This window comes from Ictalurus furcatus, chromosome 23, assembly GCF_023375685.1.
Source record: "Ictalurus furcatus strain D&B chromosome 23, Billie_1.0, whole genome shotgun sequence".
Lineage (NCBI taxonomy): Eukaryota > Metazoa > Chordata > Actinopteri > Siluriformes > Ictaluridae > Ictalurus > Ictalurus furcatus.
In genome coordinates, this window is record NC_071277.1 from 16805531 (window position 1) to 16822024 (window position 16494).

At 39.7% G+C, this 16494-nt stretch overlaps 1 protein-coding gene across 1 annotated transcript in view; it reads right to left on the reverse strand.

Moving 5' to 3' along the window:
- Nucleotides 1-11125: 11125 nt before the first annotated feature.
- LOC128599559 (mannosyl-oligosaccharide 1,2-alpha-mannosidase IA) overlaps nucleotides 11126-16494 on the reverse strand; it is a 226890-nt gene continuing 221521 nt past the window's right edge. The window contains exons 10-12 of the mRNA XM_053611274.1: nucleotides 15819-15991; nucleotides 13204-13319; nucleotides 11126-12871 (exon numbers count right to left, since the gene is read on the reverse strand). Coding sequence (XP_053467249.1) covers nucleotides 12718-12871; nucleotides 13204-13319; nucleotides 15819-15991 — 443 coding nt within the window. The 3' untranslated portion in view covers nucleotides 11126-12717. The remainder of the gene's footprint in view (nucleotides 12872-13203; nucleotides 13320-15818; nucleotides 15992-16494) is intronic.

Consider the following 16494-nt stretch of genomic DNA (forward strand, 5'->3'; position numbering starts at 1 on the left):
GCACACATCGTTACGTCACCGCGCCACACCGTCCGACGTCCCTCCAGAATTTCACGTATTAACATACAGTTGGTCTTCGTTATGGTACCGTATACAGTTTTGGGTGTTTTTAATTTTTAATTTTTACGAACGCTTCAAGTGCAGTTAATTATTTGTCGTGCTATACGTGCAAATAGACGACTGCTTGAAGCCGTGGGCTGCGTCCCAAACCGCGTACTTACCTACTATATAGTAGCTGAGATACATGTATTTCACCTAGTATATAGTAGGTAAGTACGTTGTTTCGGACCCAGCCGTGCTCTCTTGTTTGCCGTAAAACGGTTGAGCGCTGCCGTGTGTACGTGTCCTGTCGCAAAATGCGGTGAAAACTCCCACACGACGTTAATAGTGTGATCAAGGTGTGTACATGTCTGTAATACACGCTGATAATGCGACTAAAACAGGAATACTCCACATGTCTTAATTCCATTTGTGTTTACTTCGAGTATGACTTTAATCGGATTAAGATAATAAAATATTGTGGTTTACATGCTAGTTTCTAAATCAGAGTATCGTCTTAATTGGATTAATACTGGATTACTGTTGTCCATGTAAACATACTGAGTGTTAGCATTTCTGTTCACAACGTAGGGTGGCTACCATGATTCTGATGTCAGGAGTCCAGATTAATTCTGTCTTTTCATGGCTCAAGAGTGCATTCAAGAACACATCATTTGTTGATGTGTTCTCATCTTCTCTACTGCCGCTAATCGAAGCACTGCTAGTAACTGTTTGACTAGCAAGATTTGATTGTTAAATTCTGCACCAGCGTGTAACCTCCTCAGTGCCTAATCATATTTCTTCACACCAATATAATTCAGAATTGTAAGAGTATACGATGTAAAGAATACGAGAATGCGGAAATAGAATAAAAAGTGATGAAAATTGAGTGATTTTGATGTCTCAGATGTTCAGAAGAGTATTTTTCCATCTAAAAACCTATTATTTGCTGACAGCAATTTCGATATTTTTCAGTCATGGGTCTCGGCAGATTTCAGATACAATGCCAAGAGCCTTTTTAACAACCTAAATAATAATACGGAAATCTTGATTTAAAACGATGCTTTTGAGATCATTATTTGCTCACTGCAATTACCTGGTAGTGAGCGAGTTGATATAAATTTGTTTCTCCAATAGGCTTGAACTGTCAGGCAAGAGCAGACTCTAGTCACAACTTTGCCATTGTAATATATCGCAAGAAAGACTGGTTATTGGTTTCAGGCTTCAGTGCTGAAAAACAGACTTAGACCTGAAGTGTTGCACAGTCTAGACTTAATCATTCTGTCACAGGTAGACGACTGACTGGTGCTTGGTATGGCTGAGGGGCCAGGGGCTGTACAGTCTGGGTAAATAGGCATCTGGGCATGTAGGGAGTCATTTCATAAGAATATAGACTAGCCTTGATATATTTTCCAGAAACATGGAGCTAGTCCATGTAATCATTTTCCAGAAACATTGACTAGCCTTGATCCATTTTACAGAAATTTGAAGCTAGTCTTGATTTATTTTCCACACACCTGGAGCTAGTCCACATAATCATTTTCCAGAAACACAGAGCTAGTCCTGAATCATTTTCCAGAATCACAGAGCTAGTCCTGAATCATTTTCCAGAAATTTGGACCTAGCACTGGTTCAATTTTTAGAAACATGGAACTAGTCCACATAATGATTTTCTAGGAAAATAAAGCTAGTCTTGACCCATTTTATTTTACATAATAACTTTCTAGAAACATAGCAGTAGTACTGATTCCTTTTACAGAAACATGGAGCTAGTGCGGATCCATTTTTCAGAATCTTGGAGGGAGATCTAACCATTTTGAAGCTAGTGCACTAGCCATTTCCCACAAATATGGAGCTAGTGATAATTCCAGCTTTTAATTGGCAGACTTATTGTTTACTTATACACAGACACACTAGCCATGTTTTTCTTTAACAGATATTATGAGACAAAAGTTTTAGACTGATCTGATTTATAAGGAATGGATCCATTTCCCCCCCAAAAACTAAGTTAAATATTAAGCCACTCTGCTGGTGGAAAATGTTTCAACTAAAACAAGTCCAAACTAATACAAAAAAAATCTTCAGGAAAAAGAAAGAATAAAGAGGTGCATACCACGCACCGTAAGCTTTGGTGCTAAGTGTAGTGCAATGTGAGCCAAATCTCTGGAAAAGCCCTAACAGGGCAAAAGGCAGCACGACGACGTGGCAGCAGACGGAGAGAGGATTTAAGAATGCGGGATTCGTTCCCAACAGACGGATTCTCCATCCTTCTGCTAGACAGCCGCTGCCAGCTCACTCTAGTTCTCTCGTTCCTCTCATTAGTGTATTGCTAATCTCAGGCACGAAGCCCAAATCAGGTGGCCGGGCTGGGCATCTGTCCATGAACGTCATACTGGTGCTGAAATTCAAATACAACATTCTTTCTGTCTAAAGAGTAGTGGAGGGTAAAAGTGAGCTGTATTTTAACTAAAGATGAACATTTTCAGAATAGAATATGGCTATGGACACTTGCAAAATCTACTAAGAGCAATCATCATTACATGAAGCGGAGAATTCAGGAAGCGAGGTTTGGTATCGGTAGTTGTTTTGTTGGAACATAACCTTTGGATTTTTGATTTGGAAACGAAACATTAGAATCACATTTCCTGTGACTACTATCGTGCAACCACAGCTGCAACATTTCACATTTATAACACCACAATTTCAAGTCAGAGGGATAGGAGGCATGATGCCACCTCACAGCTCCAGGGTCCTCGACTTGGATTACTGTGTGGTTTCTGTGTTCTCTGGGTTCTCTGGTTTCCTCCCACATCTCAAAATCATGACATTATGTGGATTGGCTACGTTAAATTTCCCCTAGTGATACCCAGTGTTCCTGGGATAGGAATCCACCGGATCTACCAGATTAGTGAATAAACTAAAATTTTACCTTAAGAATGGAATTGGTTCAGCAACGTTTGCCTTTGTAGTTTAGATGACCCATAGAGTCAAACCATGGGCAAGTTATCTAGCCAGACCCACGTTTGTTGTTTTTTTCTACTTTTTTTTTTGTATAATCCAAGGTTATCCAATCTTATCCACAAAAAAAAGTCAGGTTGGCTGCAGGTTTCTGCTCCAACCAAGCAAAAGCCACACCGGATAGACGATAGAAGGCCAACAGATTAACCAGTGAAACAAGTGAAATCAGGTGTGGCTTCTGATTGGTGTAAATGGTTGGAATGAAAACCTGCATTCCTAGATATATGATATCTGCTCCAGTTCACAACCAATAAGCATATAAGCTCTATGAACATACAGAAAGATACGTCTAGACCAGGGGTGTCCAATCTTATCTGCAAAAGGGCCGGTGTGGGTGCAGGTTTTCATTCCAACCAAGCAGGAGGCACACCTGATTCCACCTGTTTAATCAGTTGATCATGGCATTCAATAAACTCAGGTGTGGCTTCTGCTTGGTTGGAATGAAAACCTGCACCCACAGTGGCCCTTTCCGGATAAGATTGGACACCCCTGGTCTAGGCTATGCTCAAAACATAATACACCCTTCAAGCATTCCTTTATTTGACATGCCTTACATCAGCTGTTTATTTCCAGTTATTCACATGCAGTGCTGTCATCTATATATATTGACCACTAGAGGCTTCTAGTGAGCACTAGAAGCCTTGGGGGAAAAAAGAATAATTTTTCAACCTTCAACGCTTTGTGAAGCTTCATCGCAGCATCACCAGGCAGGACCCAGGAACTTTGCAGTGGCTCACCTTTCCCCAAGTTACCAAGTGAATGATTTCCGTCACTTGTACCATATTAGACAGGCTTTATAAACCAGGTCAAAACACTGCTAGTGCTTTAGTGATCTCTGTTACTATGACTTTCTGAAAGACCCTGTTTTGGTTTGAGGATTACCTCTAGACTATATTTCCCCTTTGGCCTTTGCTTTAAATTTATTTATTTATCTCCTCAGTTATCTTCTGTTCAGCTTTGCTGCTCATGGAGAGAATACGCAACTTTCTTTGTTGTTTGGTTTATTAAATTCTTACTTTGATTGCATCATGTAAAGGTTTTTTTTTTGGACGGCCAGTATGACCATATTGTACCATGCTTCAAAGTAGAACTATACCAATCTGATATGATCTAAAACGATACCAAATTTAAGTCATATCAATTTAAAGGCCTGGTTGCTTTACCTGTATCGTATATGTATACATTACATAGTGAGAAATTTTTTTTACAGACTCTTAAAAAGCATACACTGAAATATCATCAACTAAGAGACTGCTTTGGCATTTTGTCTTTCACTGAGATTAGCACCAGTTCTCTGTACAAGGACTAAATGTGGATTGGTGTCGTCTGAAATTGGTCTTCCTTTCTCTTTCCTCTCATACACATAAGAACCCTGAGGGAAAATAACTATGTTCAACAAAGCAGAGAGATGGAATTGAGACAGGAGGGCTGAGCACGATGCACAGTCTACACTTCAGCCCAGAGAGAGAGGACGAGAGAGGAAGAGTTCTACATTATACATTCTGTCTCTGTTTCCCTGGTTATTGAGTGAGAGAGTAGGACGTGTACACAGTGTGTGTGAAGAAAACGCTTCTACTCTCAGACATGATACGTACCTATTAGGGCAGCAGAATATATTGTTCATTGTCTTTGGAACATTAGGATTTGTAATACTGATATCGCAAATGCCTGCAATAGCAACGTAATCCTCTAGCAAACCAAAATGTGCTTCATGGGGTTCTCTAAGGGTCAGTGCTTCCAGATATTTTTCCTGTGGTTGATTTGAAAAGTTTTCTATTGGCGTCATTTGGGGGGAAAAGTAGTCAAATTGCAGCAATGTATACAGTCGTGCGAAAAAAATATGTGCACCCCATGGAAATTGTTGACTTTTTTTTAAAACATATTCGGACGAGCAAACATTTGATCGTCTTTGAAACAGTGCCTATTAATAAAGGTGATACACGCTATCACATGACACATAAAGTTGACATTTTGTAGTAATTTTCACAATTTAAATGAACAAAAAACAAATCAGTCACATGGATGTAAGTAAGTACACCCCTACATTTGTCACACATTTAAATCCATAAAATTAGAATCATGATTGGGTGCCAGTGACTAGAACCTGTTTAGGGAATGCAGGTGGAACCTGTCTTATTTATTACCTTCTCATATCTAGTGTATGGTGTTCCCTTTGTTACTGACGTGTGTGGTGTCATCGTGCCAAAAGAGTTCTGTAAGGTCTTCAGGAAAAAGGTTGTGGATGAATATGAGTCTAGAAAGGGATTTAGAAGGATCTCCAAATTGTTTGAAATACATCATTCCCCTGAAAGGAAAATCTACAAATAGCGCAGATTTCAAACGACTGTCAATTTATCCAGGACTGGTCTCCCAGCCAGTCTCTCATCCCAAGAGCAGACCATCTGATGCAAAAAGAAGTCTCCAGGAACCCCAAAATTTCATCACAGGATCTGCCAGTAAGTAAGTCTTGCAACTGTTGGTGTTAAAGTGCATGCTTCTACAATCAGAAAGCTACTGCACAAATTTGACCTGCATGGGAGGCGTGGCAGGAAAAAGCCTTTACAAGTCTACAGTTTGCCAATGAGCATATAGGCAAAGACCAGGCCTTTTGTAATAATGTGCTCTAGACAGATGAATCAATGATTGAGTTCTTTGGCCACAGTAACAGCAGACATGTTTGGCGCAGACCAAAGACAGCTTTTCAGGAGAAGCACCTCATACCACCTGTGAAGCAGCATGGTGGAAATGTTATGATTTGGGGTTCTCCGTCTCAGGGACTGGACAGCTTGCATTCATTGATTCAACTATGAATTCTGCATCATATCAAAGAGTGCTTGAAGATAATGTGAGGCCATCTGTCTGGAAGTTGAAGTTGAACCGAAAGTGGACCTTTCACTCTCTCTCTCTCTCTCTCTCTCTCTCTCTCTCACACACACACACACACATAAAGGGAACTTATCTATCAAGACAAACGTATATAAAGCCTGGTGGGAGAAATGGCACGTAGTTGCACCCAACCTGTAGGGGGAGCTAAGAACATGGATATGATAAGATCTGACAGTGGAAGACAGACACACACACACACACACACACAGAGATAAAGAGAAGGAACCATTGCAGGGTTTTTTATTATTATTATTATTTCACCCTAACAGTTTCTAAAATGATCTCTGACCATATACACAAATGTACAACTTTTCGAAACAATTCATTGATCACAATGTACTGTAAAGCAGTTTCTGTGCAGGAACTCATTAACACTTGAGCACTTGAAACTGCTAACAAACTTGCTAACACACTGTGAAGTTTATTAGCGACCCAAGAACAAGCTCACACGATCTAGCTACCCTATCCCTGGCCTTGTGGTAGGTTTAGCTAGCTAGCTAATGTTACCATCAATATTCCATCCCAACACTAAACCTAGTAATCAGCATTAACTAGTGAGATGATAAGCAAGTTAAAAAAATGTTGTGTTCCATTAATCGAACTTTACTAGGAGATGATTATTTACATGTTATGAGAAATCTCACTCTCAAGTTAAAAACTGGACGTCTTTCCGTCTAAGGCTGTTGCTCACTCTGTGTGTATGATTTGTCAAACCTGGACATGTTCGAAAATGATTTAGGCCTAACCCAAGCTTAGCCACTTGTGTGATTTGAATATTAAATCATCTAAATACTCTCTCCTTTTCCCAGGAAATATTCTAATGGACTTAAGTGTTGCCTCAGGATGATTTGCTTTAGGCACTAATGCTAAAGTCATTAGACATATTTCATGAATATTCCCTGACAAAATAACATAATGACTCAGAAAACAAACGAGAGACATACGACCTCATGAATTGGCACTGAGCGGAATTACACCCTGATATTCATAAAAGCGCAATTAATGCGAGTGATCTAACGCCTCAGGCTTGCGAATGGGTATGATAAATCTGGAGTACCTTAAGAAGAGGTCACATGACTACATCGGGCCATTAATTTTTCCTACCCTAATTACTGGACGCGAAGCTATCATCAAAGTAGTTGCTCATCAATTAAATCTGCAATAAACTTCCCGCATCTAAACAAGTGCACAGATTTCATTGCCGTCTTATTAATTATTCATGTATTTACTCGCCTATCAAGCAAGTGACATTTACACAATGTTTTCATAAACAAAAAAACAGGTCACAGTACCCCTTTATACAGCATGATTAGAAGGTTCTGTCTGTCTCGTGTCTAATTTGAGGCTTTTTAAGAAACGTGTTATAGCCTAGAACGTATACAGCAGAACTGTTTCTAATAAGTCTCCTGGTTTGAAGTTAGCTGCATTGAGATTATATTTGTTTAGGGTTGTACTCTTTCTAGTCTTGTACTATACGTTGATGATTAGTTAACTTATTAGCTAGCAGACGTTGATCTAGCTACTGAACGAGCTAAACTTGCGATGTTTTTCTATTCTAACGTCTCTTCTTAGTAACGCAGAACCTATATACGCGTGTACGTCGATTTTCTAGAATTCATTTAACTCTGTTAAAATGCGATGAAATGTAGAATTTGCTTTAGGATTTGGTGATCCCACTCATTATCTTATCGATTCAGTGCCAAGTAATACAAAGACTAGTATCCTGGTACCCCTAATGAACCTTCTAATAATTGTTCTGTATGGAATAAAACACGACATACTGTATGTGCAGAGTTTCTATCACTACCTTGAAGTTTATTCTTTTCCTTTAATGTTTAATTCCTCTTGTCCCACAGCAGCTTGTCAACACTAACACCTTTTTGATTTATTAAAGAATTCCACCTTAAATTAGACACATTTTTTGTTGTGGAATGTCTGTGAAAGAAGTTAGTTCCTGTTAGCACTTACGTTATAGCAGCTATAAGCAGTCGTTTCCTCACCCGTCCGCTTTTTTCTCTCTCTCGACGTTAATACGACAAAAATTGCTTGTGACGCCTGTTTATAACTGTTATAATGTAACCGATAACAGACAGTAACTTGTTTAATGGATTTTCCACGACATTCAATTGAATTTGAATCGGTTACTTGTTCTTTTAAAAGAGAATCGTAATTGTCGGCAAGTTGCTGTGGTATAAGAGGAATAGAACAGTTATAGGAACCTGTTATTGATTATTTTCCTATAACACCAGGACCCCAAGTAAATTACTTAATGCAATAAAAATAACAGCTAAGAATACTCCTCTATTCCTGTTGTGTGTGTGTGGGTATCCCTCGGCAAGTCATTTACTACAACAGTTCCAATTCATTTTTTTTTGCTTTTAATGCATTAGATACACATTTGCTTGCACTAGGAATATTAAAAGAAATATTGTGTGTGTGTTTTCACTGGCGTGAGCATCGACTCGGGAAGAAAATGTCAGGATCGATGCTACAGGGTGGATTCTTGAGGATTGATACGTGTCACTGTTATAGATTTACCCTTTCCTTCTTTGATTAGCATTAGGGTGAGATAATGAAGGTGATGAGATGAACGTGCCATAGCTGAAACGTAATCACTGTAAAGCTGAGGAGGATGGTTCATGAATGAATTCATGAAAAGAAATTGTTCAGCTGTTGTGCCTGCGCTCGCTTCGTTATTGTTATGGCTTTATTTCTCTAAAGATCGGCCTACGTGAAAGACGATAGAGCAAGTTGCAGTTGAAGGCTGTCTGAAAGTGAATTTTGTACATTTTTATTTAAAAGCCAGTCTAGTCCATTTACAGCTTTATGAGCGAGAAGAAAACCTTCACCTACACGGATCTACATTTGCACGTGTAACTGTTGTGTACATTTCCCACGAGCTAACAACTCATAAATATTCTGCGGTTTTACTGCCTGCATTACTCTCTCCTCTCTTCCACAAATACACTTTCTTGTCCGCAAAGAATTACCAAGGAATTACCATTTTGGGAGGCACTTTTAATTAAAAAATGTCATGTTGGTACTATATGCTAAACTGTTATGTGTTTTCTTGCCTGTCTTGTTATGTTAATAACTGTGGACCCATTCTGAGGGATGTAATTTTTGTTTCCGTCTGCTCTGCCTCTCTACCTCTGTGATAAACATTAAGCCATGGTATAGCTTTGTTAGTGGTTAGCACGTTTTCCTTGCGCCTCTGGGGTTGGGGGTTCAATTCCCGTTTGCATGGAGTTTGCATGTTCTCTGCCATGTTTGCTTTGGGGTTTCGTCCGAGACTCTGGTTTCCCTCCTAGTCCAAAGACATGCACTGTAGGTTGACTGGCATCTCTAGATTATCCGTAGTTTGTGTGTGTGTGTGTGTGTGTGTGTGCTTGAGCCCTGCAATGGGTTCGCACCCTGTCCAGAGTGGGCCTAAATTTGCCTTGTGCCCCAAATCCCCTAGAATACACTCCCCGTGACCCTATATAGGATAAGCGGTACAGAAAATGGATGGATTGACTCTTTTAAAGAACACGGAAAATGAAAGGCTAGGCACTTCAACGATCTCCGTCACCAGTCAGGATTCTACCTCTGAGGTCAACACTATTCTGAAAGCAGCAGAACCAAAGTCGAGACACAGTGGTCTTTTACAAAAGTCATGTCGCTGCACTATGCGAAACACTTGTTCCTCTCTTGCTACCTCAATAACAGAGTACTGTAATAATTGGGTAACAACATAGGAGGCACAGATTAGGTAATGACACATGAATGTAGTGAAACAGGAGGGGACACAGACTGGGTAGCAACACAGAATACAGATAAGGTAATAAAATGGGGGACCCAGATTTGGTAGTAACACAAACGCACATTGTGTATTGACATGAGAGACGCAAATTGGGTAGCGACATGGGAGGGGGGGTGCAGATTGGGTAGCGACATGGGGTGTGCAGATTGGGTAGTAACACGTCTAGCCGATGATTGCTGCAATGAAATCCTTGTGCTTTTTTAGGTTTAAGATTTTATCAGGTTACCAGTATTGTAGGAAGATTCTGGGGTTCCTCCTCTTGATACCTTCACAGAGGACATTTTGCAGTCTGAGATGCATTCAGATCTCTGTCATTTAGTGCCATCTTTTCATTAGCGCAAAAACGTACACCAGACTTAAGTCACATGGTAATGGCATCGGATGTTGGTACGGGAGCATTTCTGAGAGTATGAATAAAGGAGCACGATATTGGACTGATACTCGATACCAGTATCAATGACACCCATCTGCTCATTACAGATATAAGTAGAATTTCCCGAATAATGTCAACACCCAGTATGAACACCCAGTATAAACACCCAGTATAAACACCCAGTATGAACTTGCATTTTGCATTTGCACATAGTGCAATCAATAAACTCACATGAAGCTAAAAAAAATGGCAAATACAAATAAGAAGACGCAGACTCGTAAGGTTTGTGCAGTTATTTTAAATGTATAAAGTTGCACAGATATATTTTTTTTAACCAGTATCTGAAAATATACAACACCATTGAAAGAGAAGTCAAATCAACAAGAATAATTCATACCATAATTAATAAGTAACAATAATCATCAAAATTTCTCCTTTTCCAGAAACACCTGAGGGAAGCAAATGAAAGGAAAGAATACAATTGTACATAAGAATCATCTAAAGGAATGGGGGAAAAAAAAAACCAGGAAATGAGAAGTATGAGAAGATAGAGAGAAAAAAATAGAGCGAGGGCAATAAACCAGGGCAGATTAACAGATTAACAATACAGGTCACTCACAGTCACACTCATTTGGTTATGTACAGCACATTCCTGCAGTGCGGTGGACGGTGGTGGATAAAAAACTTAACACACTCAGAGATGAAGGGAGCAAGTGGAGAATCATGAACTCGGTTTGTGTGTTATGTCTCTTTTTGCTCTTCGTGTGCGCGCTCTATAATATATATATATATATATATATATATATATATATATATATATATATATATATATATATATATATATATATATATTGTGTGTGTGTGTATTCCCCTATGTAACCTTTTGAACTTGCTGGTCTTTGAAGCATGCTCTCTTAGTTCTCTACTCTCACATACACTCTGATTCTGTTCAAAGGAAATACCGTACAAAACAATACCCCCCCCCCCCCCCCCCCCCCCCCGCAGGTTTCAGACATCTAGGCTTGGCGGAAAAGCAAACAAAACACAAAGAAAACAAGAAAAAAGCTAAGAAAAATCCGAATAATAATGACTGAAAAGTTTTGGCCAAAGATTTTGTACGTTATAATGATGGACATTTGGTCACGCTTTTGTGATTTAATTCTTGTGAATGAACCATTTAAGTGAATTTTTAATTTGTTGGATTTTTTGTTTCTTACTTTGATGGACGAAATCTGTGAAAACTAGTGAAAATCTTTGCTATTCAAGATTTGCACATTGAGTACTGACACAAAAGGCACAGATCGGGTAATGACACGGGGGATGCAGATTGGGTTGTGACATGGGGGATGCAGATTTGGACACAGGGGAATGTTAATTAGATAATGGCATGAGTGAGGCAGATCAGGTTACAACACAGGGAAACAGATATGGTAACATCACCATGGACAGTGACTGGCTAGTGATAAAGGGGACGTAGACTGCTTAAAGACACAAGTAATGCTGTTCAAGTTACAACACTGGGAAACAGACTGAATGCTTTTGTCGGTTGGGTAGCAACACAGGTGAACAGATTGGGTAGCAACACAGGTGAACAGATTGGGTTGCAATAGGGCACAGACAAGGTAGCAAAACAGGATGCAGATTGGGTTACAATGTGAGGGGGCAGAAATGGCAAAGCCTCCATAGATACAAACTGGTTAATGACAGAGGGGACATATATTGAGTAATGATACAAGCAATGTACCAACAGTAGAAGATATATTTCGTTGCGACACAACTGATGCAGAATGAGTTATGGCACGGGGGACACAGATTGGGTAACAACACAGGGAAGAGTTGATTGGGTCACAAGCAATGCACATTGCGTTAAAACACAGGGGAGCAAAACGTAGATCATTTTATGACAGAGAGACAGAGATTGAAGGGGACCAATTATGTTATAACTGCAGATCAGCAGAGAACATTGGGAAGGGAGATCAACTAACAACATAGGTGGTGCAAATCAGGTAACAGTACTGGGAATGTAGATAAGGATGCAGATAGGATAATGATAAGGGGACAAAAATCAGATAAGAAAATGGGAAGACAAAATGGGTAATGGCAGCGGGGTTATGTACTGATTCTTGAAAAAAAAAAGTAATTTGAATGTTTACTGTTGAGTTTTGTTGCTTTCTATTCTTTTTGAGCTTGCAAATCGCTTGAGTCATTAATAAAAACAAATCGTCCACAAACTGCCTGTCACTAGCTTATAAAAAAGAGTAAAAAGATGGACAGAAATAACAGAGTGCTGAAGAAGAGTGAAGCAATTTTCTCTTTCTCTCAAAGTAGCCCGCGAGAGGCGGTGCCCACCCCGCCAATCTGGGCCTGAAGAATATTCCATTTTCCTCACGGAGGAAAGAAAGAAGGGAACAAAGGTGCTCTCGTCACAAAAGTAATTTTCATTTTGATTGTCCACAGAGAATGTCCCGGCTCAGATATTACAATCACAGCGTGCAGCACGAGATCCTTTACAGGAAAAGGAGCCGAGAGGCTGCGGCAGGGCCGGTTAAACCGAGGCCCTGCCTCGCTGTGCGTGTGTATCAAGGTGTGTCATTGCAGGTTACACTGGTTGTGTGTGTTGAGTGTCTCGTGTGGTGCCATTGTGCTCGTCTAAGCAGCTCTTGCGGACGATAGGTAAAGGATGAGCCTCAGTGTTGAACACCCAGTCATCCAGTGGCAGCAGGTCGTCGTCGGAGAAAAGCAGGTACAGATATCTGAATTGATCAATCAATCAATCAATCAATCAATCTGACAGGTACTTTTTTCTTGTTTTGCTAACATGAAATATTAAGCCAAAGAATATATTCCTACATTCCTAGTATCCCAAAAATTCCTATTCTTTTGACATTTTTTTAATGCATGTTTAATTTAACTACACATTTTTTTAATTCGAGACTGTACTGCTTAAGCAATAAACATTAAGCTAAAGCTAAATGCTAGCCATGCTAACATTCTAAACTAGCAACCCTTCAGTCACTTTTAGCACAATTTGGGTACATTACAATCTAGATGTGTTCACGTCACTAAAATTGCCCCAAGCACTCACTTCAGAGTTTCAGACAGGAAGAAGCTCTGCTGCATGTTATCATGGCTGACCACGGTAGCGTAGACGTCCCTGATCCCCGAAAAACCTCCGTCAATGCGGCAGTATTGCTCCAGTGCCTGAGAAAAACATTAACATTACTGACATGGCTAACGATTAATAAACGAATAAATTCCCGGGCTGACTACATTAAAAAGAAAAAAATGAAATAAAATTAAAAAAAAAAAAACAAGCAACTACATGAGAATGCTGTCCTATACATTTTGGTCAGATGTGGAATGTATTTGACAGGCGATGAAAAAAGAGCTGACGTGGCGAATGAAGGTGCTATTAAGTCATAACAAAGGCAGACATCTACACTGTGATTACGACTGGCCTTGTGTTTCTCTGGGAAATGAACGTGACATATCTATTTCAGTGCACTTCCGCCTTATAATTAACATGTCATCCTGTCAGAGAGAGAGAAAGCGAGACGGTCGAGCTGTATTAATACACTGACTTTAGCCAAGCATTCATTTGCAAAAGCTAATAGGAATAAATGGCACGTTAGCTGCTCTGTCGTGATCTTTTTAATTTCGCTTGGCCCACTTGCCACCTGCTTGTAAAGTTAATGGTAAGATCAGCTGATTTAAAGTCAGCGCTGTTTTCTGCGCTGGTTTTCAACTTGATGTGTGTCAGTGACATACAGTATATCCATCCATCCAGTTTCTGTACCACTTCTCCTACACAGGATCATAGGGGAGCCTGGAGCCTATCCCAGGCGAGGTAGGGGACACCCTGGACAGGGTGCCAACCCCTCTCAGGGCACAATCGCACATCCATTCACACACTACGGACAACTTAGAGATGCCAATCAGCCTACAACGTATGTCTCTGGACTGCGGGAGGAAACCGGAGTACCCGGAGGAAACCCCCAAAGAAGAAATTTCAAACTCCAAGCACACAGTGTGGAGGCGGGAATTGAACCCCCAGCTCCAAAAGTGCGAGGCAAATGTGCTAAGCCACCCTGCCTCCCTATACAGTATATAAGACATTTTAACACACAGTGCTGTTGAATACTCAAATCTGATTGGTCAGAAGGTGTTGATGCATTTTCTATAGTGATGGTTATGTTGGAATTTTCCTTGAGGAAGCATTTCTTTTGTGTTTTTGGAAGATTTCGCGCTTTGTAAGAGTTCGTAAGTTTCCTGACACAGAAAGTCTTCAGGATTTTGTGCAGCCTGGTTTCTCAGTAACATGAAACGGTGCATATTTCAGAGAGGCTGGTGAAGGAACGGCTGTTTATACCGGTTATAACGTAAGTGATTACGGAACTTGTTTTGTTGACGTTTCACAACAGTGGGCCTTAAGTAGCAATCTATTAGAAAAGTTGTGTTAGATGTTTGCGTAAGCCAAACCGAACTTATTTTTGATTTTCTTCCCACTTGTATGCATATGTATGTTGATCACGCGCAAAGTGCAAAGCACAATCCCGACACGGCTCATCTGCATTTATTGACACCGACAAAACTCTATAAAAGTTCAAGCGCAAGTTTAAGAATTCTTTCCCTTAATCTTCCGTCAGCTGAGGCCTCTGTTTACGGCTTTCAGCTATGAAAGCGCAGACAGACCGGCCTGTCCTCCATTTATACAGTGGCATTTCTTATGTTATAACTGAATGCCTCGTGTTATTTGTACACTGTAAAACATTATAGTCTCGTTAAGTAATGTGAACTTATTTCTTCTCTTTAACTCCAATTGTCTAGACAAGGTTTGGATATTGAACTCGGGTTTATAAGTTTTCAAAAATTAAACTTAACGTAATCTGTTGTCTTGGGGGGAAAAAAAGGTCATTTTTGAGTTGAAACAAAGGCTCTAGTCATATTTTTAAGTCAGCAGGTGAACGTTTGTTTCTATGTTTAACCACGTGAAATGTCTTTAGTGTATTCATTTCTTTCACTTGTATTATTTCTTCGCTTTCTTTATTTCTCATATTTTTTAAATAATGGAAATAATATAAACAACCGTGTTTCACAACCCACTGAATCCCTGCAAATGAAATTATTGGAAGTTGATCAAGTCGAGGTTTAAATGAGTTTATCTTCTTCTCGTAAATTGACACACACTTATCAGGAGCATGAGTAGGCTAAGAATGTTTTTTTTTTCTTTAATGAATACTAAATTTCTTGTGTAAATGCTTCTAAGAATGATTTACAAAGAAACCTGTCTATATCCAGCTTGGCGACTGAGGCGCATTGAATGCACTGTAAGTATAAATGGATAAAAAAAAAGTATGACACGTTCTTTTATTAATAGGAAATTGTAACTGGCAAGAAAAATAAACCACTTGCTGTTATTGGAAAATAATCCTCGGGGTGGTAAGAGTAAGTAGCTGTATTTCACCCTGTCGTTGATTATTTTCCTCTAACAGCACTTACTTATTACATATCACATTATAATAATAATTAAGAAGCTTTTTTCCAAGGATCACGTTATTATACCTAAATAACTGACTTAAACACTAAATGGCATTCCTTTAGGTCCAAAAATTCCTTAAACCTTTATGGAGCTCTGAGAATGACACTTCCAGACCAATCGATCCATAAAGAAGTAACTAAAGAACGTTTCTTTCTTCTCACCTCCACTGCCTGCCAGCCCCACTCCCTGTACTTGGGATCGTGAGTCAGACGCCACATGTACATGTAGCTCTCGATGACCTCTGGCCTCAGGATGTAGTAGCGATCGCTCAGTCTGGTGGCTGTCGCCTCTTCACCTCCGTCGAAGCGGAACGCCTCAGGGCCGAGCTTAGTGGCTGTTAACATGGAGGAAAAACACAGAAAAGAAAACTACATGACTGATTCATTCCTCATGACTGTTGAGTACAGACTTTGCATAAAATCTGGTATTTTTGAAAATACTTCGAATGCTAGATAAGTCAGAATCGGAGAGATCAGAGAGACACTTAAATATGTTTTCTTGTAGTCCAGATGGTTGCTGTTCATTTGGCAGATGCTGATGTCCCAAATGAATTCAAGTAGATTCCAGTCCAAGCACAGATATCAGCAACCGAGATCTAAGAACCTTGATTAAGGGCTCTACAGTTGCTCTTTTGCAGTCCTAGAGCTTAAAAACTCAGGTTCTTCCATCACTCACTAGTGCAAGAATCATAACCACCGATTATTAGTCAATTCGGAAAATAAGATAAACCCCTTTAGTCATTCAATTCCTCTGCCAACTGGTTGTATAATTTTGCTATCTGTAGTTACAGTATTGGTTTGGTATCTTTTACCGGTCCTGAAATGAACACATTTCACT